Here is a 20,966-nt window from a genome sequence, read left to right on the forward strand (position 1 = left end):
GTTATTTATTTTAACAGAAATTTCAGAATTATTTTCCACAATATTTTGATTTAATTTATCAGAAATTTCACTATTTAAATCTCGATTTGCCATCACTTAGGTACTTAGTATGAGAATCGCAGAGGAAGGCGCCCACAATATTTTTATTTAATTTATCAGAAATTGCACAATTTAAATCCACAATATTATTACAAGTATTTAAGTATTTAGAAATTTCACAATTTAATTCTGGATTTGCCAGCGCTTAGGTACTTGGCATGAGAATCGCAAAGGAGAGCGCCCACAATATTTTCATTTAATTTATCAGACATTTTACAATTTAAATCCACAAATTTATTATTTAATTTTTTTTTATAAAAAATTCCACAATTTAATTCTGGATTTGCCAACGCTTAGGTACTTGGTCTGAGAATCGCAGAGGAGGGCGCACACAGTAGTTTCATTTAATTTATTAGAAATTGTACAATTTAAATTCACAAATTTATTATTTAATTTTTTTTTATTAAAAATTCTACAATCTAATTCTCGATTTGCCAGTGCTTAGGTGCTTGGTGTGAGAATCGCAGAGGAGGGCGCACACAGTATTTTCATTTAATTTATCAGAAATTTCAGAATTTATTTCCACAATATTTTTATTTAATTTTTTTTTAGAAATTTCACAATACAATATTTTCATTTAATTTTTCAGAAATTTCAGAATTTATTTCCACAATATTTTGATTAAATTTTTTTGAAATTTCACAATCTAATTCTCGATTTACCAGCGCTTAGGTACTTGGTATAAGAATCGCAGAGGAGGGCGCCCACAATATTTGCATTTAATTTGATCAGAAATTTCACAATTTAAATCCACATTATTATTATTCATGTTTTCAGAAAATTCACAATTTAATTCTCGATTTGCAAGCGCTTAGGTACTTGGTATGAGAACCGCAGAGGAGGGCGCTTACAATATTTTCATTTAATTTATTAGAAATTTTACAATTTAAATTCACAAATTTATTATTTAATTTATTTTTTTTTATTAAAAATTCCACAATTTAATTCTCGATTTGCCAGCGCTTAGGTACTTGGTATGAGAATCGCAGAGGAGAGCGCCCACAATATTTTAATTTAATTTATCAGAAATTTCACAATTTAAATCCACCTTATTATTATTTAAGTTTTATGAAATTTCACAATTTAGTTCTCGATTTGCCAGCACTTAGGTGCTTGGTATGAGTATCGCAGTGGGCGCACACAATATTTGCATTTAATGTATCAGCAATTTCACAATACCTTATCTATGAATATCTTTTAATTATATTGAACTGCTTTCCATATTCCAATTCATTTACTTACAATTTACATTCCCTATTCATCTTCCTGAGTTCTATTTGAAATTTGATTTTGTCGATCAACAGTTCACAGCTCCCCCATAAAAAGTCAGCAATTTTTGAAAACAACTAAGGAAAGTTGTCTATTCCAAAATATATTTTATGTATGTATAAAGAAGGTTTGCCAGTAAGTTTGAGTTTTTGTGTTGAATTTAAATAATAAATACAAAAATTATTAATCAACAAGCTAAGGTAGCTTGCATTTCAATTTTGATTTAGTTAAAGGAAATATATTCACGATATAACGGAAGTTTTTTGAATTTATTACTGTATGGCCGCTCTGCAGGTTTGCTGCCAATTGTGAACTGGTTGTATAATCGAAAGCATTGTGAATGGATGGAAATTTGGCCGTTAAGCGTGTACAATACGTAATGAATATTTTTGTTGGCAAAGGAAGCACACCAAATACTTATACTAAAAGACAAATTAGCTGTCAAATTCTAAAGCTACTGCAAATGTAGTATATTCTGCAATGGACGACACCCTGACCCACTCATCAAACAAGCTGGTTTTTCAATTGTTGTTGGCTTTTTGTTCTTATTGTCGTCATTATAGCAGAAAACAAATCAAACACGCTCTTGATAATGCTGTATGGTCCCGTGCCGGCTGTCGCTGTCGTTGCCAGCTATGTCTACAAATAGCCTACGAAATAACCGGCTGGCTATGAGCTGTGTCTGGTCGTTCATGAGAGAGAAGGCAGGGCCAAGAACAATGCGCCTTGTTCTGCATACTTTTGTATTTGCGCGCACTATGTCGTGTACGATCGGCTTGTACAGACGTCGTACAGCGGGCTAATTAAAATCATATAACCACACATACGAGAACGTACTAAGATGAATAGACTTGATGTTATGCATGCGGCCAATAAGAAAAAATCACGGGTCCGCAATCGTCCTAGAAACAAATGTAATCGCGTTGATGAAACGAAGGATAATGGTGACTCGCCCAATCAAAGTGATGCTGCTATTTCCAGCTCCAGCAATGTGGAGAAGGAGCCATCCGCTCCCACTGGGAAAACTAATGATGCAATTAGATTAATTCAGCAGTTGCTGCGCAATAAATTGCTAGCCAAGAGCAAGGAAGCAGGTAAAAATAGTAGAAGATCGCCCTCCGTACCAGTTGAGGTCCCTCCACCAGCCATGCCCGTGAAGAAAACCGATGAAATGAGTGAGCTTTTAAAATGCATTGGCGGCAAGCTACAGAAAGGTAGGTTCCTATTTTCTGTCCATATACTACTATGTATCCCGGAGTGTGATACTTAAAGAAGTTTTCCAAGCAGGAGCCGTCGACACGTCCACAGCGACTGCCACGCTGTTTAGCAATCTGGGCAGATTATTTAACCAGGAGCCAGTAAGCGATATTGAATCCTCAGACGATGAAGCCGAGTATGTGGAATACATCTACAGACCAAGATCCTATTTCATGGTATCTCTGTGCAATGTAAGTCGGCGCACCATTAGGTTATTGACTTTCTGCAAATAATGCGAATTTTTAGTTATGCAAAGCTGATCTTCGAGGACTGCAGCCACTCCCCTGCACTCGTTGTGGTCTCAGTTATTACTGCAGTGCCGCCCACATGCAGAATGATCAGTCCCATCGTCAACTATGCTACGGCCTGCGGCAATTGGTGGAACATAATGGTAGGTGGATCGGGAATTAGACATTTATTGCAAAATTTGAATGTGTTTTAGCCAAAGATTGACAGTTAATGCAAGAGCAGGAATGAGTAATGAGTTTTTTAGAAATACATTAAGTGGTATTTGATAACTTTTAGTAATATTGTGGTATAGACAGGCCCGTGCACGGGGGTGATGAAAAAAGAGGATTGTTTAAGGAATAGTCAGAACATTAGGACTTTTTTATATTTCCAGACACGAATTGTCATCTCTGAGTATAGATCAGATCTTCTATGAATTAGTCTTTCTTAACGACAGTTACATATGTAAATTTTTAATTTTGTTAAGAACATACTTCTCTTGTTCAGAAATTCATCAACTGCATTTACGGAGGAAGTTTTAAACTGGAAAACTAACAAACAATTCAAATATTAACAACATATCTATTATTTCTCATTAATTCATTATATTGTGCATTAGATGTTTTTTGACGCCTTTTAGCAATATTTTGGAAGTTTTTTTCCATCCGTTCAATACTGCTCTAGCCTCCAATTTTGAATAATAAGCAAAGCTTGATTCATCCAAGAAATCGGTCAACTTATTTGCATTTATTATTGCACAAAACAAGCACAAATAATGTGCAACGCTTAAAATTATTTGAAATTTTGGCAATTTGGATCAATTTTTCTCTTAACACTTCCTATGCAAAATGTAACATACATATAAGCTGAAAAACAACACTTCGGAAAAACGCTTTAATAACGATTTCATTTTTTCTTAAAATTGTATGTATAAAAGTTTAAAAAATTACCTGTTGCTTGTCTTCTATGCACATTTAAAAAGGGCTGCAATTTGTTTGTTTTCCGATTGAAAATCCTATTATCCATTTCCAGGCCATGACATCTTCTACAAATGTGGCGACTTTAACAACGAACAGTTTCGTTCATACCGCATTGTCTGTATACGGCAATTAGAAAAGAATATGAATCGGCCTCTCACAGCTACCGAGCAGGAAGTGCTGCTCTTTCCTCGGATCTGTAATGATATTAAATGCCGCGAGCATCGCTTTAAGCGTCTCGATGTGTGCCGGAATTGTGGCGAAGTATCATTCTGCAAGGATAAACCAAATCATCTAAGCTCGAACCATGCCCTGTGGTGTGCCGCTTATCAACTCTTCAAGGCATTTGTTGTGTTCCAAGATAAGTTTGGACGCCTGGAGCCATCGTTGCCCAATAGAGTGCTGAAGGATCTACCCATGGCTTGTTGTAATACCAGACAAATGATGAAAAAATTAAATTTCAGTAAGAGCACGTCTCAGTAGACAAAAAGATAAAGTACTCAATATAGAGAGAATATTTTTCAGATGTTACCGATCAGTGCGAGTACGCTGCACTGACTCAAGTGTCGACCGGACCTTTGACGGCTTGGTACGCCCTGAAGCTCTGCGAACGTTTACGTAACTACGAGCAGTTAACCGTGCATCTGATAGGAGCAGAAATCGAGTTTGAAGTTGATGTTCTGCAGAAGTGGGAGCTCTTTTTGTTGCACTTAACACCAGCTGTGAAGACTTTGAATGTGGTCTTTGTAGGACCCGAGCTAAATCCGCGAAATATATCCTTTGAGCAACTCAAAAAGATGAAGTGTGTATATTTAGTTATCAGTAGAAATGCAGTATTCAAAAAATCATTTTATATTTGCAGATGCTGTCGCTTATGCCGCAAAGCACAACGAACGGTGCAATATCATTTTGAAAATCACTTATTTCACGACTATTGTGCACAGCCGGATTTTCTAAAACCTGATATAGGTATGACAGACTATTAGTTTAGTTTCCATTATATTTGTATTTATTGTTCTCTTGTTATAAAGTTTGCTTTTTCAACTCGGGTCTTCACCGCGCTACTGGCTACGCTCTTGAAGATACTTGGCCTGACACAATACGTGCGGCCTTGGACCTTAAATGCCCCATTGTGGTAACTTCCTATACAAACTATGAAGCTCCTCTGGACATGAGTCGTTTTGTGAATGAATCAAATCGCCATTTCAATATTGTGCTGCCACCCACCACAAACCCATTTGCATCTGAAAAACCCGAACGTAATTTCATATCGGACGAAGACACACCATTTATGTTTAAGAACTTCAATTGCTTTGTTGTTGAATAAATTCAATGCCTCAATTCAAATTTCATTTCGTTTGCTTCGTGGCGCGCACTCAGTACCGACTTCTGTTATTCAATTTATCGAATATTGGCGCAGTGGTGAAAAGCGTGCTGCCTTCCCACAGACTTCAACGTTTTCCAACACACATTGCTGCGGCGCGTCACAGTTGCTTGTGTTTCAATTTGTTGTATTTTGTTTAGGTTTTATTTTTACACTGACGTGCCACATTCAGCCCACTGCCAATGAATATTAACGATGGCGACTTCAAGGATCTGCGTAAGAAGCTCGACGTCATGGGTTTCAATCAGACAATGCCTGTGCTGGCGATACCCTTGGTTAGCGCCATTTTCGGGGACTTGATCAAAACAACGGAATGTTTGCGTGATACCAAAAAGCAAGTGGCGGACCTGCTAGAGGTAAGGTTTACAGAATTATATATGGGCTTACGTACTCCCTATTCTGATAAATGGGTCAAGCGTTGCTAGGCGCCCTATTGTTTTGGTCATAGGAGTGCTCATAATGGAATTTTAATTTTGTGTGCCTGTGTTCGATCTTGTAGGAAAAAGCTTGTTGGGAATTAGGAGTGGAGCCGTACAAGTGTGACAACTCACGCCTACTGGCTGAATGCAATGAGCTGCACCTACAGTTCCTGAAGGAGCGCGAGGACTATGAGCTACAACTCTGCGGTAAGTCGAGAGAATAACACTGAAGCAGATTGAATGAACCTGTGGCTGTTTTTCAGAGTTGCAGCGTGAGGTACGCAACCTACAAACAGACAAGGAGCACTTGCAATGCCACAATCAGCAATTACAGCATCAGCTAGACGCTGTGCTAACCAAACAAATAAACACTGCGACTAAACGCACGCAAGCTGTTCCTCCCAGGCAAGGTATGTTGAATAGGTATTGAAAAAAACACTAAAAATTGATTGAATTCCTGCTGTTTCTGCAGTAAAAAAGCCCTTTATAAGCACAGTTCGCGCTGGCCAGTCACTGCCCCCTGTGCTCGGCGGCTTAGCAGGCACCTCCGCCTTCAAATGCACAAAATGCAATGCCGGCATTTATCAGAAGACCACAACAAAAACCAAGGACGGCATAACAATCACCAACACCAGTGGACAGGAAGAGCTCGATAAGTTACAGAATGATTTAAGCAGTGCAAACGACCAACTAGAGTTCTACAAACGCAAAGTGGAGTCGCGTAATCGCGAAATTCGGCGGCTAAACGATATGCTAACCGGTGGTCGACCACCGGTGGCGTTGGCCAAGGACTGCTGTTACAAAGAGGTGGGCGCCTTGTCGCAGGACATCGATTTGCTGCAGCGTGAAAAAACCGAACTGATGTCGCAGGTTCGTGAGTATCAAGATAAAATGCATGATGCCATGCAGCGCGCCTTACGGACCGAGGAAGATAAGCGTTCTTTGCAAACGCATCTAGACGAGCTGAAGCAAGCAGCACTGCAGGTGGAGCAGCAGGCTAACTCTGAAATAGATGCGCGCGAGCACGAACTGCGTCAACTACAGGACGAACTGAAGAAATTGCATCTGCAAAACGAGCAACGAACTAAGGAGCGTATGACGGCACAACGTCTTACCGCAGGTACCTCGGCAGCTATGCACAATGACAAGCGAAGTCTGAACGAGCGACTTAATGTGTTGACACGACGTGAAGAGGAGCTGCAGACGTGCAATGAAAAGCAAAAGAAAAAGCTCCACAAAATGCACGATAAGATGACTGCCCTGCAGAAAGAGTTGCGCGAGCAAATGGAACGACACACTGTGACTCTGGACGAGGAGAAAATACGTCTGCGTTCGGAGCGTGACTTCTTCCAGAAGGAATATCTGCGAATGATGAGCAAAGCCGGCTCGGAGGGCGAAATCGAGTTCCTTCAAGCGCAAATCAAGTCTAAAGATGATGAGTTACGCACGCTGCGTACGGAGCTCTGCATGACGAGCGCTAGCAAGGGGCATGTGTCGCCAGTTAAGAGCGCACTTTACGAAACATTGACTTGCACTGCCACCGTCAACAATAGTAATCGCAGCGATTGTGTGCAAGCAGCCATTGCGCGAGTGGAGAGGGAACGAGACTGTGCGCGTGCTGAACTAGAACGCTTCCGTTGTGAACGGGATACGCTGCGCGAGAAGCATCTGTGCGCCATTCAAATGCATGCCGAGGAGTTGCAGGCACTCCGAATGCGTAATGAAAGTTTACAGGATCGTCTGCGTTCTATTGAACGCGAAAATCAGGACCTCAACACGGCTAAAGTGCCCGCAGAGATAAACGTGAAACGGCTAAGGGAGGATGTGGATCAATTAAAACAGCGATTGGCAGCGGCACAGAAAGAAGTTGAGAAGCTGAATACAGAAAACTCTCAAATAACGTAAGTGACTAATCAATTATATCAAATATATAAATTTATCATTTAAAAACCACAATACCTGCTCTTCTTGCAGCATGCTTAATGACAAAAACGAACGCATCATAGCTGATTATCAGAGCAGGCTAATCGTAGCCGAGAGTAAGCTGCACAAAGCCGATGTGCGTGTCAACACTTTGGACTCCAATCGGGAAACCAGTCGCAGTGAAGTGACGCAGCTTCGCAGCGAAGTGGCTGCCCTCAGGAAAACTTACATGAGTCTGGAGCATGAAAAGGATTTGCTGCTGGTAAACAATTAGTTTTATGTAATGCTTTACTCAAATAATGATGAACAACAATTTCTTTGGCAGAATCAATTGGATAACAAAACAGAGCGTGCCTGCAAATTAGAGTACGAGCTTAAAGATTGCAAGGAAAAACGCAATGATTTGGAACTCAAAGCTAGAGAACTGGAGGAGCAGATTCAGTAAGTAACTAAGTATTTCCTTTTTAAAAGATATACAATGATTTGATAGATGTGAGGAATGAGGGTATAATAATAGAGAATGAAACATTATTTTAAAATAGAACGAAAAGTATTTAAAGAATTGTGAAAAATTCGAGAAGAGAAAAGACAAATAATGATTCTATCTTTAAATATAAGCAGCTCCAAACGAGTATAGATTGTTGTTCAAAATATGCTCGACCAGTTAATACTATTAACAATTCTTTTTATTATTTGTTGTAATACATTAATGGCACAATCTCTAAACCCCGCGTTCCCCCGCTTCCAATATATATGTATATGTCTGTGTATATATTTATGAACTTAAATAGAAAGAGAGGCCGCGTGACTGTTAGCCAAAAATTTCTAAAAACCACCTAAAACGAAAGAAACGAAATTGAATTAATTTTGAAGATCAGCGAGTTGCACTCGAAAATTACGTGAGGCATGCATATTGGATGGCCATAGGTTGCCATTTATAGATCTCTTTATATGTATAGCGTGGAAGTGGGAAACGAGGAGGCATGCGCCGAGGTGGCAAGATAACTAGTTTAGTAACATAGATAGCGATAGCTTGGAAATATCACCCGTCACAGGGAACCGTATTGCAGTTCATTGAGATTGAGGAACTTGGAATTATGTCGCTCGTTGGTTAAATACCTAGCCAGACTGACGCTCGGCGCACTGCAATTATGCATGCCTGTGCCGCTGCTGCCTGGGCTGCTGCTCTGTCCCGCCTCGGAAGGTGTGTAGCCCGGCCTGCACACACACTTGGCCTTGTTGCCATGGGCAAACAATCTGGTGCCATTTGTCTGCGTCTCCAGTGTTTGCCCCTTCAAGGGCTCCAACCACTGGCCAGCCCCACAGGGACCACGCGTGTACAGTTTGTAGCATTGACCATTCAGCTCCACCATGCCCGGCGTAGCTTCGCAGATATTCTGCTCGTGATCTCTAGTTCCAGAGCACTGCTGGTCTAGATTGGTGATTACGCCCGCACACCCACACATGCCATTATACGAGATGCCATCAAGCGAGGGTCGTGCTGTGAAATCAAAGACTACCACCTGGTGTATAGCGCAGGGTCCTTGCGAGCCAATGCGATAGCAGGAATCCTCAGCGGGGAAGTAAAGGCGATTCTTGCCGCAAAAGTTCGGCACACATGTGGTAGCATTGATCAGGAACTCATTGGCGGCGCAAGGACCCCTCGTATAAAGTCTATAACAGATGCCATCGCTCCAAGGAACATAGCCATCCTTGCAAATGCACTTGGCACGAGGCAGCAGACGCAGTTCTAGAGGCTTTTGACTGTCATCTTTCCCATCCGCTGTACCATTATCTTCGCCGTCGCCATCATCGTCGGGTATGCGATATATATGACCAGGAGGGCAGGGTCCCGGTGTGTCTATAAAAGACTAAACTGTGTAGCTGAACTATTGACAATATTCAAATTTGAATTATTATATAGTCTGAAGAAAAGTTTAGGCAAGTAATGTAGTAGAGCTGTGCGGCTTAAGCATTAGTCAGTGGTTTTTATAGCAGGGGTGAAGTATATAGGATGTTTTAAACAATTTGTAAACTGTATCTGAATAGCAAGTTTGGTGATTCTAGCTCTTACAATTTCCGAGATTCTTTAGTTCATACAGACGGACAGGCAGACATGGCTATTTTAAACAATTTGTAAACTGTATCTTATTCAGGGGCATGTGAATAGCAAGTTTGGTGATTCTCACCAAAAGTATACCCTAGTATCCCTTTGGGTGCCGCACAACTCCACTACTTAACCTTACAAATCCCACCTAACTCGAAGCACATTTGCTGTGGCGCATAATAATGTGGCAAATGTCGCTGGCAGTCGCAACGACCGCCAGGCAAAAAAATGTGACCCGGCGTAGAGCAGGGTCCTTTGGTATAATGCTCGTAGCAGGACTCCTCGGCCGGATAGTAATAGGCACTCAGCTCCCCCACATCCTCACACTGACACTCGGCCAGACCGTCGTTATTCCGCACGAGAAGTTTTCCTTTATGACAGGGTCCCTTTGAATGCTGCGTGTAGCACTTATTGTCGCGCGGCCAGAAGATCATGCCCGGCGAACACTGCAATGGGCGCCGACAGCTGCCCCAACGATTGCTGTTACCGTTGCCGTTTCCAGATCTGAAAGTATGAAAACAGAACCATTAAGACAGTGGATAGGATCTTTTAAGAAGAGATCATATTTTCTAAAATGTGAGGTGGAGAATATATATGATCTCTACTCTTCCGCTTGATTCATGACTGGGCTGTGTTGATTATGCAGAATTTATAAATTTAATTTTACTGCGTTAGTAGAACACTAGAACAACTATTTCTTAGAACTGCCTGAGAGCCGACAGAAATATTTCTTTTAGAACATCACAATTGGCATCTAATTGTAATATATGCCGAAATACTTACTACTTAGAAAGGGTTTCTAATGTTAACAAAAACGGAATCAAACTAAATCTATACAAAGAGATCCCTCTTACTAATTCTTCAATACAACGATACATTAAACCGCTAACTAGCTAGGGTTTCCTGCCTTAAAATATTAAGAAAATAGCAAAAACCGAATGAATATTTTATCTTTTAACAGCATTCTTTTAGTTCAAAAAGCTAGTATCATTCCATTTTATCGAGTGTATGCTTTTCTCCTCATGTTTAAATACTACATTTCCACTTTAGTCCAATAATTCTTGATAGCATTATTCAACACATATATACAAGTTAGACACCCCGATAGTAAGTACCCTTTTTTCTCCCCTTTATTGATTCACCAAGGCCCAAACCATAAGGCCACCTAATTGCCTTTTGACACACAAAGATTGAATATTGAAAAATTCGACCCAATAAAAGGTTAAAATGTGAGGTCATGTTACCACCTTTGATAAACAAAAACCCTTGTAATCAAACTTCTTTCTATGCTCTTTCCTTCTAAACCGATAAAACACCCTTTAACTTACCTAGCCTTTGCCTGCTCCGTTACGGGCTGAAAGTATTCTCCAAACTGGCAGGGTCCACGTTCGTAGATCTTATGGCATACATTGTCGATGGCACTGAGTGCCGTTCCCGGTGGGCAACGACACTCGGCCGCTGGCACATCCTTGCGCTTGGCACTAACCGCTGTGGGACTCAGTTCCATGGTCTCCGGACAGGGAAAGCCGAGTGTGAAGATCTTGAAGCATTTGTTCAGCGGCGTCCAGTAAAGCAATTGCCAGCCTCCGGCCATGCTGGCGCATGGATTCTTGGCGGGATCGCTCCAGGGTGGCGGCACAATGCCGGCAGCAGCCGGATGCTGGCTCAAGAGCAGCAGCAGGCATGTTAAGATGCCGCTGCCCGCCTGCAGAGCGGCCCAGCAGATGAGCAGCTTTCGGCGCCTCATTCAGCCTCGCGCGCGCGCAGACTCAGCGTCTGCAATGAGAAGGCCAGAGGGTTAGGGTTATGATGCACTAAATTAAATCGTTTTGGGCAACAGTTGTTGATTTTTGATTTGTTTTGTACAAGCGACTAGCAATTTTCGATGGCTTTCACTGAATGGCGCCGAATTGGCCATTTGAACGTTAGCGCCTCATTAAACCATCGACGGTGGTAGCTCATTATGTTGCATGATTGATGATTTTTCTATTGTGTGGCCGAATTGAAGGAAACCTGATCGATCGATCGATCGTTTTGATGCCATTCATGATTCAATTTGCTGAACTCCACTAAGCAGCGATTCGGTGCGCTCTGAACCGACTGAGTGCTTAATGCATGCCTATGTCTAATTTATTGTTGTTGTATGCTTTAAAGCCATTTGAATATGAAGCGCGTCCGAGTCCGAAATACAATTTAAATTGGGCAACGTGTGGGAATCGCGTGCGCTGCGTCGGTCATCGTCTGTTTTAGTTATGGTTGTTATTGTTTTTGTTTCTGCTATGGTTTTTCGGTTGTTGCCTTTATTTTTCATTTCTGCGGTAATACCAACAACAATAACAATAACATCAGTAGCAATCACAAGCAAAAAAAAAAAAAGAGAGAAAAAACGAAACCAGTAAGCGATTTGTGTGCTGTTAACCATGACCCAAATACCCATTTATCTTGACTTCTGCAAGCGCCTGCTCCTTTGCCCCCTGCCTGGCATCTAGACCCCTCCCCCACCCCCACCCCCACCCCAGCCCTGCCACTGCATCAGAAATCTTCTGTTGATAACTGAATCAGACCTCATAATTCGCTCATAATTCGAGTTAATCGAAGTGGCAGTTTATGTAATCGACGCTCTCTGACGAAACATGTACATACGACTATATATGTATGTACGTGTGTATATATGTACAAGTATGTAGTGGAGGCAGTCAAGCAAACGCTGACGCTGCCGCATCGCTGGAAAAGCGCGCCAGCACTTTGCACCAGTTGCCCACTTTTCCGACACTAGCAACAACAACAACAACAGCGCCAAACAGCAGCAACATTAACAGCAACAGCTGTTGTTGCTACTAAAGCGGCATCGCCAACATCGGCGGCAACGACTGAGCTTTACCATAAATAATACATTAACCCAACCGCAGTCTGACTGCCTTCGTTTGTTTTGGTTATTGTTGTTGTTGTAGTTGCTGATGTTGCTGCTGCTGCTGCTGTTGTTGTAGTTGCTGTTGATGGACACCCGCCGCTGTGTTGCTGTAATAGCAACAGGTTTCATATCACTCGACTCTGTTGCTCTCTTTACCGCCCTAGGCCAAGTTTTATTACGTCTGCTGTTTTTTTTATTATTATCTGTATTCTAAGCATATGCTGCGATTAATGAACTCTTTTATTTCAATACACAAAACACCGGAAATCGTTGGTTATATTTTAGAAACAATCGCCGCAAGAAGTCACTGAAGACAGATTAATTTTTTACTTGCTTTTCAGTTTTTTTTTAAAAAAAAGGGGGAATGTTTATTGTAAATTAGTTTTAATAACACATTTCACTTAAGTTTTATTCATTTATTTCTTTAAGCCACAAATTCCCACACATTTGTTTCTCTCAGTCAAATGAGATCATTCATATAAGCTCTTGGAATAATTTGTGCTGTCTGTTATTTTTGAAAGAATTGCTCAGCCTTTTCTATTGAACTAAAATAATTTGCTTTAGTAACAAACAGATTAAAACAAATTAATATTCAAGATCAAATAGTCACAGTAAATATAATCATAAATAAGAGTTGTTCTATTAAAAGTAAATTACTTTTTATTCACTGCACTAAACATATAGAATTATAGAAAACTGATTTTAAGTTTCTACAACATCCAAATTCCCTTTAAACGCTTTCAACTGTATGTCACACATCAACTAAAGTGGCACTTTTTTATCGCAATAAATGAATATTCAAACAGTTTCATTGATACTTTCAAGCAAATATAGTTTAAGCATATATAGTAATTGGCATTCAGAGCGGATAGTGAACTCGCAGAGGTCTAGCTTCGTACACTTCAAGCGTAAAATAAAACTTCCGCACTAGACAAATAAGGTTCGGATTTGACTTACAAGTCTGTTTTAGAATAAATCCCTACTTAGTGCACCGAATATTTAAATAAATAAATAACAACTGCATGCTCTTAAGGTCTCCTAAAGGAAGGCGTTACAGCGCAGGACCGTGCCAACAGACTTTATTAAATCGACTCAGCATACAGCCGATCTGTCTAAAAACTACAAGTTTTATTTATTCAGCAATAATACTGATACACTCATAAAGCCTATTACCTTAGAAATCTAATAAATATTTAGAGATTATTCAAACAATTAGTCGTAAACCCAAGATAACACTATTTAGGAAGTATTATATTCCAATATACGAGTATTAAAGTTTAAAGATGTATGAACATCCATAAGTAATTCGATTTTTTGCATGAAATTAAAACAGAAAAAACACACCCGTTTCAAATACTATATACTACAAATCATTAGCTTTGCCAAATGAATTAAAAAGCCAGCTCATAAGTAGCCATAATTTGTATGTTGGTCCTTGGCTGTTTAATGTGTCTGGTTTGGCAAGATTTGAAGGCTGTGAGAAACACCTTTAAATGCTCTGCGGGTAAATCCAAGTGCACGATTAGTTGTTAAAAACCCGATATAAATACTATATGTATTTACGATATAACTTAACGAATTGGAAACAAAAATGCAGCAGAACGGAAAAGACGGGAAATCAAATAAAATAACCAATCCGAACCGATCCGATTCGATTCAAAACGAATTGAAGCCAACGCGTGCGATTAACCAACTGCAATGACCGTTTTCTTGCGCAGGTAACAGACGTCTGAGACGACGTTGGTCGCTGGATCGTGGCTAGGGTCCGCTCTCTGCGGTTAGGCGCGCTCTCTTGGCAAGCGACTCGGAGACGCTCTTCAGTTCGATTCAAGCGAATACGCAAACTGGAGCCGCCTGCTATTTTTAAATTTGGTTGCCCGCATGGCCAAAAGAAGCAAGAAGCAGCGAAGCAATCAACAACAGCAGCAGCCAAATGTCAGTCAGTCATTGTGCCGATTCAGCCATTTGGGGTTCTGCACTCGTCTTTCTGTCTCTCTGTCTGATTGTCAGCACACTGACAAAAATATCACAATTCTCATATTGTTTTCCATAACATTAGACGCATTACTTACCGGCGAAATCGTTAAAGTGACATTGATGTTCAATTAGTTCTTAAAATCGAAGAATTCGATCTTTCATTAAACTGCTGCCAAAATTATTTCGTTATTCACAGCGAGCTTTCAATTTCATAATCGTTTAAGGCAACCAACTTTAGGCAAAACACCTTTAATTGAAAGGGAAGACACCGTCGAGGTAAATGCCAAGTTATATTAAGTTCATGGCCCATCTGCATCGCTTCTAGAGTCGCCGTTTGGCACTTCCATTTCAGTCTAGAACTGTACAAATTATTGGTTGATGAATCGATGAACAAAAATTAATTAATATTTTTGATTTCTAGATCCGGTTCTGAAGAAGGCAAAGGCAGTACAGGTAGCTGGTGAGCTGGAGAGAGAGAGTACTATGCCTCAAACAAATATAGGTAGTACAGTTTTTTTATATATATAAAAAAAAAACTAGACGAATTGATAACCTCCTTCTTTTTTGAAAAAGCATCTACTCTTCAATTTGTAACCGCATCGAGCTAGTCTTTTCTGTTCCTAAACATTGCCAAGTGACTGTTTGGCAAAAGATTTGAGTCGAAAGGGGAGAATATATCAGAAAGATATGCTAATTATGATAGCCATTCCAAATTTATTCAGCACATAATCTCAATTTCATAAAAGTTCGAACAAATCAGGTGCTTTGTACATTTAAATAAATCTTTTTTCCGGATTGGGAATCATTTATTCATTTCGATTTAAAAGAACATCTAGTGTGGAACCATTATCGATTATCACAATTTTATTTTATTTATTACTTAGAAGAGTCGGGTTCCTAAATAATCTCACACACATATCAGAACTGTTCGTCAATTAAACCAAAATCAAGCATTCATTCCATTTACAAAGTACGATTAGTTCCACCACTAACTTTACATAATAACAGATTTTGGTCAAATTTAGGTAAAACATTGGCTTTAATTTTAGAAAAATCTGAAGTTCTGTCTGTCGACAACCTTGACCCCATTTTTACAGAGTATATCTCAATATGGGGGCAACATTTAATTCCGCTTTTCCAAGTGCAGCTACAATGGTGGGTATTTGAACTTTGCTTTGTGCTCACGAGCGTGACACTTGCTTGGCATTAATGATTGACTCACTGACTGACTGTCGAAGCGTCGGGCTTGGGGCTCTGACTGGCCATGGCGCTGTCACACAGTTAGCTTCTCATATCAACGGAGCTGCCTGCACGTCTCCACATACTACGTACTTCCAACTATTTGTTTGTATGTACGGGCATGAGCTGGCATTGTTCTTGAGCTTCAAGTCAAATCGCGGATATGGATGTGGTTAGTGGACGTGCGACGCATGTTCAAGTTCTTTGTTGTGCTTAGAATGAGGCGCTCTTCGCTTGGCTGGCAATCGAAGAGCGGCCATCGCAGCGCCCTTGAAATGCCTAGGGTACCCGCATTCGTCGTCGTACACTCTCTTATTGGTTAGCCAGAATTGCTGCCAGCAAGTTTGCTGCCTCAGTCATTTGTTTTGTGTCAAGACTATAATCAAATTTTACCTGTTTCTTGCAGCAAACTAACGACCAGGACACGTCAACGAGATAAAGAACTGAATGAAACCTCAACCGAAAGCAAAACATTGCGCCAGCAAGTTATGGCACTCAAAGCGAGCCGCGATGAGGCCATTTCAGAGAATGGGTAGGTACCTTTGTACAGTAAGTATTGTCTAAAAGGAAAGGGCAACAACGAACGTTAACTGAAGTGAATGGTATGAGAAGCGCAGAGAAGGGCCTCAGATTTAATGCAAAGTTATAGAAAACACTTTTCATGCCAAGCTCCTTTTACCACTATGAATGGTTTCTATAGGTTTGTGATATAGTTTTTTAAAAAAGGATTGTACCGGCTTTAAATTGTTAGTTGAAGAAATGACAGCTTCTACTGAGGATTATTTCTATGTGCTTATGATATGTGTGGAAATAGAGAAAATTAAAATTAAAAAATTAAATTAAAATGTTAGATGAAGAAATAACAGATTTTACTGAGGACTACTTCTATATGCTTATGATATGTGTGGAAATAGAGCAATTTAAATTAAAATTAAAATGCTAGTTGAAGAAATGACAGCTTCTACTGAGGACTACTTCTATATGCTTATATGTGTGGAAATAGAGAAATTTAAAATTAAAAAATTAAATTAAAATGTTAGTTGAAGAAATGACAGCTTCTACTGAGGATTATTTCTATATGCTTATGATAAAAGAGGAAATAGAGAAATTAAAATTAAAATGTTAGTTGAAGAAAAGACAGCTTCTACTGAGGATTATTTCTATATGCTTATGATATGTGTGGAAATAGAGAAATTTATTCCAGGTCTAATAGAAACATTAAAATCTACGCCAAGTGCTGCATATATTTACGTACATATTAAACGTCATGGGGAGATGCTCTATTATATTGTAGTAGAAATAATACAACCACGGACGGCACCTATATGATGTATATACTTGTAGTCCTCTAATCTAAGTAGATAACCCTTACAAAACCACAAAGAAGTGGCATTAGGAACGTAGAGAAAAAGCTAACATTAAATTTAAGTTTTATGTTTAAGAGAAATGTCCATTTTCCTACGGTTCAATCCTTTATGTTAAAGTATTTTGTTCTTAACATACCCTTAATCAGAGAAATAGATTATATATCCCAAATGCAGTAATACGAAAACCTTTGAGAGACTTACATATGAGTTAGCTACAAATATTTAACGTTTTTATGTAAAATCGAAATTATATCAGGCATTGATAAATAAAACTGAGAACGTTGCAATCTTTTTTTTTTTTGTATGCCGCAATTTTCGCTGTCAAATCATATCATTTTATTAGACGCCATAAATTTCTGAGTTAAAATAAATCAAATTGAAAAATGGGAAAATAAAGACGTTCTTTAACTGAGGCGATTTTTTAAGCAAAACCTAAACGACTTCTTACTTAATCAATTGACGAAATTGTGTTATAATTATAGTATCTATATAGAAAAGCTATTTCAATCATACTGATATCACAATAATAATTGTTGATCAATTTTTCAATCCGTCTAGTTTGTTCCCAAATATGTAATTTAATTAAACAGTAGAACGTTAAAGTCATGCCAGCCTGCTGGTTAGTACCCTACGACAGTAATAAAGTTTACCGTTTAAGATGAAACTTTAGTATTTAAAGGGCCAAATTCAATAATGGCTTAACACTAGAAAACCACTGGAAGGGGCCGAATTGATCATTTAGAAATTAAAGACAGACCATGCAGAAAATAAAATAAATGGGAGAAACAGCAGTTAACAGTTTTTTTAGCCAACGTCTCTTTTGCAGAATGAAATTAAATGTCTATACTTAATTTTAGAGAAGAGTAAGAGATCATAGATGATTGGAGAATAGATAAGATAATATAACAATTAGTACATATTTTGCAAATTTAATCGATATTTTGAAAAAATGTTCATTTAAGCAATATGGACTGTTGATGAAACACATTCACACATCATGTGTAGAACAACTTCCGTGCAGGTTGTGATGCTGCAAAAAAGAAAAAAGTGCGACTCGTTGATCATTAGCTGCAGCAGCAGCAGCGAAGGTAGCGGCGATTACATAAGCGCTACGTTTTTATACTTGTATATCTAGTGTTGATTATGGGAAGTTTTTGCTCAAGATGTGCCATGTTTTATTCACAGAAAACTTGCGGACAAACTGAGCGATGCACAAGTGGAAGTTAGGACGCTGCAGAAGAGCTTGAAGGACTCGGAGCAGAAGGTGGCGAACATGAAGCAACAATTGCAGCAATATGTGCAGGAGGTGAAGAAGGCGGAGGATTTGCTAATGGAGAAGGTATGTAATTAAAACTGACCAGACGTACGTTGAAGTCAACCTAAGGCGTACGAAATTCTAATGCCGATAGGTATACTTTGTCTTAAAGGATAAGGAGCGCGAGGAGCTGCTGGATCATTATCGCAATCTGACTGAGGATCAGGTACTGCTAGAAGGAAACAATCAAACGCTTGAAATCGAAGCAGCCGAATCAAAGTGAGTTTATATATATATAAATATATGTCCTTTAACCTGCAATCGATGCTAAAAATGTGCTTGTTCTTAGGCGGCAAATCTATGAGATGGAATGCGAAATACGCTCGTATAAGGAGAAGCTGCGCTGTAGACAGTGTGCAGTGGAGGAGCTGGAGGATAAGGCAAGTCCGCTCGCACTCTCAACTTTAATATAGTCTATATAGTCTCTCTCTTTCTCTCTGAATAATTGATAATTGTAGTTAAGCGCAGCGCGCTCGAATATACGTTGCTTGGAACGGCAGCTGGAGGACTCGCACGATGAGCTGCGCCTCCTAAAAATCGATCTAGAGGCGCGCAAAGAGCTCTGTGATAAGCTCGATGTGCAAAAGGATAAACTTAATGCAGAGCTCGGTGAAGTCAACACGATACGCGAGAAGGTGAGCGCATGTCGAGGGCTCCTTCAACTTCTACAACTCTCTATACTACTATATGTCTACTAACACACTTTTCGGTGTAGGCTTGGGGCTTCGATTACTAACACTTTCCGAGCCAAAGTCCTTCCCCCACCCCCCAAACTAACCAAACCAACTAAATAGTTAAATAGTTCGCTTCTGCCGCGCTCTCGCTGAAATTGAATTACTAAAACTTTGCAGCTGGTCGCCGAGTGCGAGAGACTGCGCAGCGAGGCGAAGGAATCGGCTTCCATCAAACAGCTAACCACCGAGACCACGGAGGAGATGCTCGCGCGCATGCACAGCGAACTGCAGCGGCACTACGATGCCGATGTTAAGGCCCACCACGAACTGGAGCGCTTGCAGCGCCAATGCGAGAAGACTCTGGTGAGTGTAACGACACTAGTTCAAGAGGAACTATTATATTTGCAGTAAAAAATCATCCGTTCGTTCCAATGAAAATACACCTAATTCTGTTTTTACACGGTAGATTGGTTCCAGAAAAAGTCGTGTAAAAACTGCATTGATCATATGTTATTTTAAATCGTGCTAAATGGAATAATGTAATAAATAATGCTATTTTAAATTTTCAAACCGGGTTAAATTACAAAATATTAGACTCTCTGTAAATTTATTTAATGATTCGTTTGGTGATCGCATTAAAACGTTTTTAAAAAAACATATATTTTTATTACCGAGATTATTATCAAGAAAACTATCTTTAAAAGTGTTTGTCGGCCAGGCCATAGCCCCTTCACATGGCAAGACAAGATAGAACTACAAGTTACCCCGGTTTAATTGGTTTAAACCACTCAGCTGCGACTCTTTTAACCAGTGGGCATGGGTCTTATGAATCGCAAAGCAATCTCTATCCCCTCTTAACGAAATGGGCTTAATCCTTTCATAGCTAGCACCTAATTAGAGTTTAATTAATCAAAATTGGATGACAACTGTAGAACCGATTCGCATTCAATTAAACATTACTATTTAAAATCTTATGAAGTTTATTTTATATTTATCGAGATTATTCTCATATACCCGTGGAACTAAAATAGGTATTCAAATTGGAAAGGAAAGCGAACTGGCAAGTCTTTTCGTTTTACTTTTGACATATTTAGTCAGTATTATGTAAGAATTAATTTAATTATGAAATAATATTTTTGGGGAAAAAAGCTTTAACTTTCCCAGATTTTACCCTAACTCATTGAAAACTATTTCACCCACAGAAAGAGCTGGAAGAGGAGCGCAAACGCTGCTGCCAACAGGGAGATTTGGCCAATCAGTGGCAGTTGCAGGCACGAGAATTGCGCCAGAATCTGACCGAGGATCGATTTCGGGAAGCGCGTACACGTCAAATAAGTCCCACAGTGCCATCCACAACCCTTTGAAGTCGTCGATCCAGCCCGATGCTTGTTCATAGTTGTTAAGTTTAATGTCTTGTACTTATATTGCCTATTAAGTGCCCGTCGATATTTGTATTTAGTGTTTTTGTGTGGCATATTTTTTGTACCTAGTTATGTTTTTATTATTCTTATAAATTACTGCAAATTTTATGTAAGTCTAGGAACTATTTAATTTGTACAAAACAATATATCACCATAATTAAATGTACATTTTAAACTACTACTAAAGTTTTCAAGAAATTTAAGCGATTTTATGTGAATGCTTTTTAAGAGCAAAACTTCATAAATTAAACAGGACTATATCTATCTATAAAGCCACTACTATATTATTGCAAGATTAAGGCAATGAAATCATTTTAAAAAACTTGTTAAAAATTAACTGAAATGGCATTTATATTTTAGTTCAAAGGTTCTTTAATTTAAACGTTTTTACAGGCTTCA

General features: G+C 39.3%; 3 protein-coding genes across 5 annotated transcripts; 2 read left to right on the forward strand and 1 right to left on the reverse strand.

Annotated features, from left to right (window-relative positions):
• Nucleotides 1-2,168: 2,168 nt before the first annotated feature.
• On the forward strand, nt 2,169-5,177 carry LOC115632543. Its single transcript, XM_030529758.1, has 7 exons — nt 2,169-2,582; nt 2,656-2,816; nt 2,872-3,016; nt 3,886-4,293; nt 4,356-4,632; nt 4,693-4,799; nt 4,862-5,177. The coding sequence occupies exons 1-7, from the start codon at nt 2,210-2,212 to the stop codon at nt 5,155-5,157; spliced, it is 1,767 nt and encodes a 588-aa protein (XP_030385618.1). The 5' UTR covers nt 2,169-2,209; the 3' UTR covers nt 5,158-5,177.
• Nucleotides 5,178-5,310: 133 nt separating this feature from the next.
• On the forward strand, nt 5,311-20,701 carry LOC115632542 (centrosomal protein of 135 kDa). 3 transcript variants are annotated; one of them, XM_030529754.1, is made up of 13 exons: nt 5,311-5,570; nt 5,714-5,840; nt 5,897-6,043; nt 6,106-7,534; nt 7,608-7,818; nt 7,882-7,997; nt 16,197-16,322; nt 18,343-18,496; nt 18,567-18,691; nt 18,762-18,852; nt 18,931-19,107; nt 19,324-19,509; nt 20,349-20,701. In XM_030529754.1, the coding sequence occupies exons 1-13, from the start codon at nt 5,397-5,399 to the stop codon at nt 20,508-20,510; spliced, it is 3,225 nt and encodes a 1,074-aa protein (XP_030385614.1). In that variant the 5' UTR covers nt 5,311-5,396; the 3' UTR covers nt 20,511-20,701. The 3 variants fall into 3 exon arrangements, with proteins under 3 accessions (XP_030385614.1, XP_030385616.1, XP_030385617.1); XM_030529756.1 differs by having other exon boundaries at nt 18,585-18,691; XM_030529757.1 differs by lacking the exon at nt 20,349-20,701 and having other exon boundaries at nt 19,188-19,395.
• LOC115632544 lies at nt 8,368-11,410 on the reverse strand. Its single transcript, XM_030529759.1, is given in 5 exon segments — nt 8,368-8,392; nt 8,676-9,306; nt 9,346-9,417; nt 9,812-10,143; nt 10,980-11,410. Coding segments are annotated over 5 exon segments (1,491 nt in total).
• Nucleotides 20,702-20,966: the final 265 nt, after the last annotated feature.

This window comes from Scaptodrosophila lebanonensis, unplaced genomic scaffold (assembly GCF_003285725.1).
Source record: "Scaptodrosophila lebanonensis strain 11010-0011.00,11010-0021.00 unplaced genomic scaffold, SlebRS2 tig00001415-arrow-pilon, whole genome shotgun sequence".
Classification (NCBI taxonomy): domain Eukaryota; kingdom Metazoa; phylum Arthropoda; class Insecta; order Diptera; family Drosophilidae; genus Scaptodrosophila; species Scaptodrosophila lebanonensis.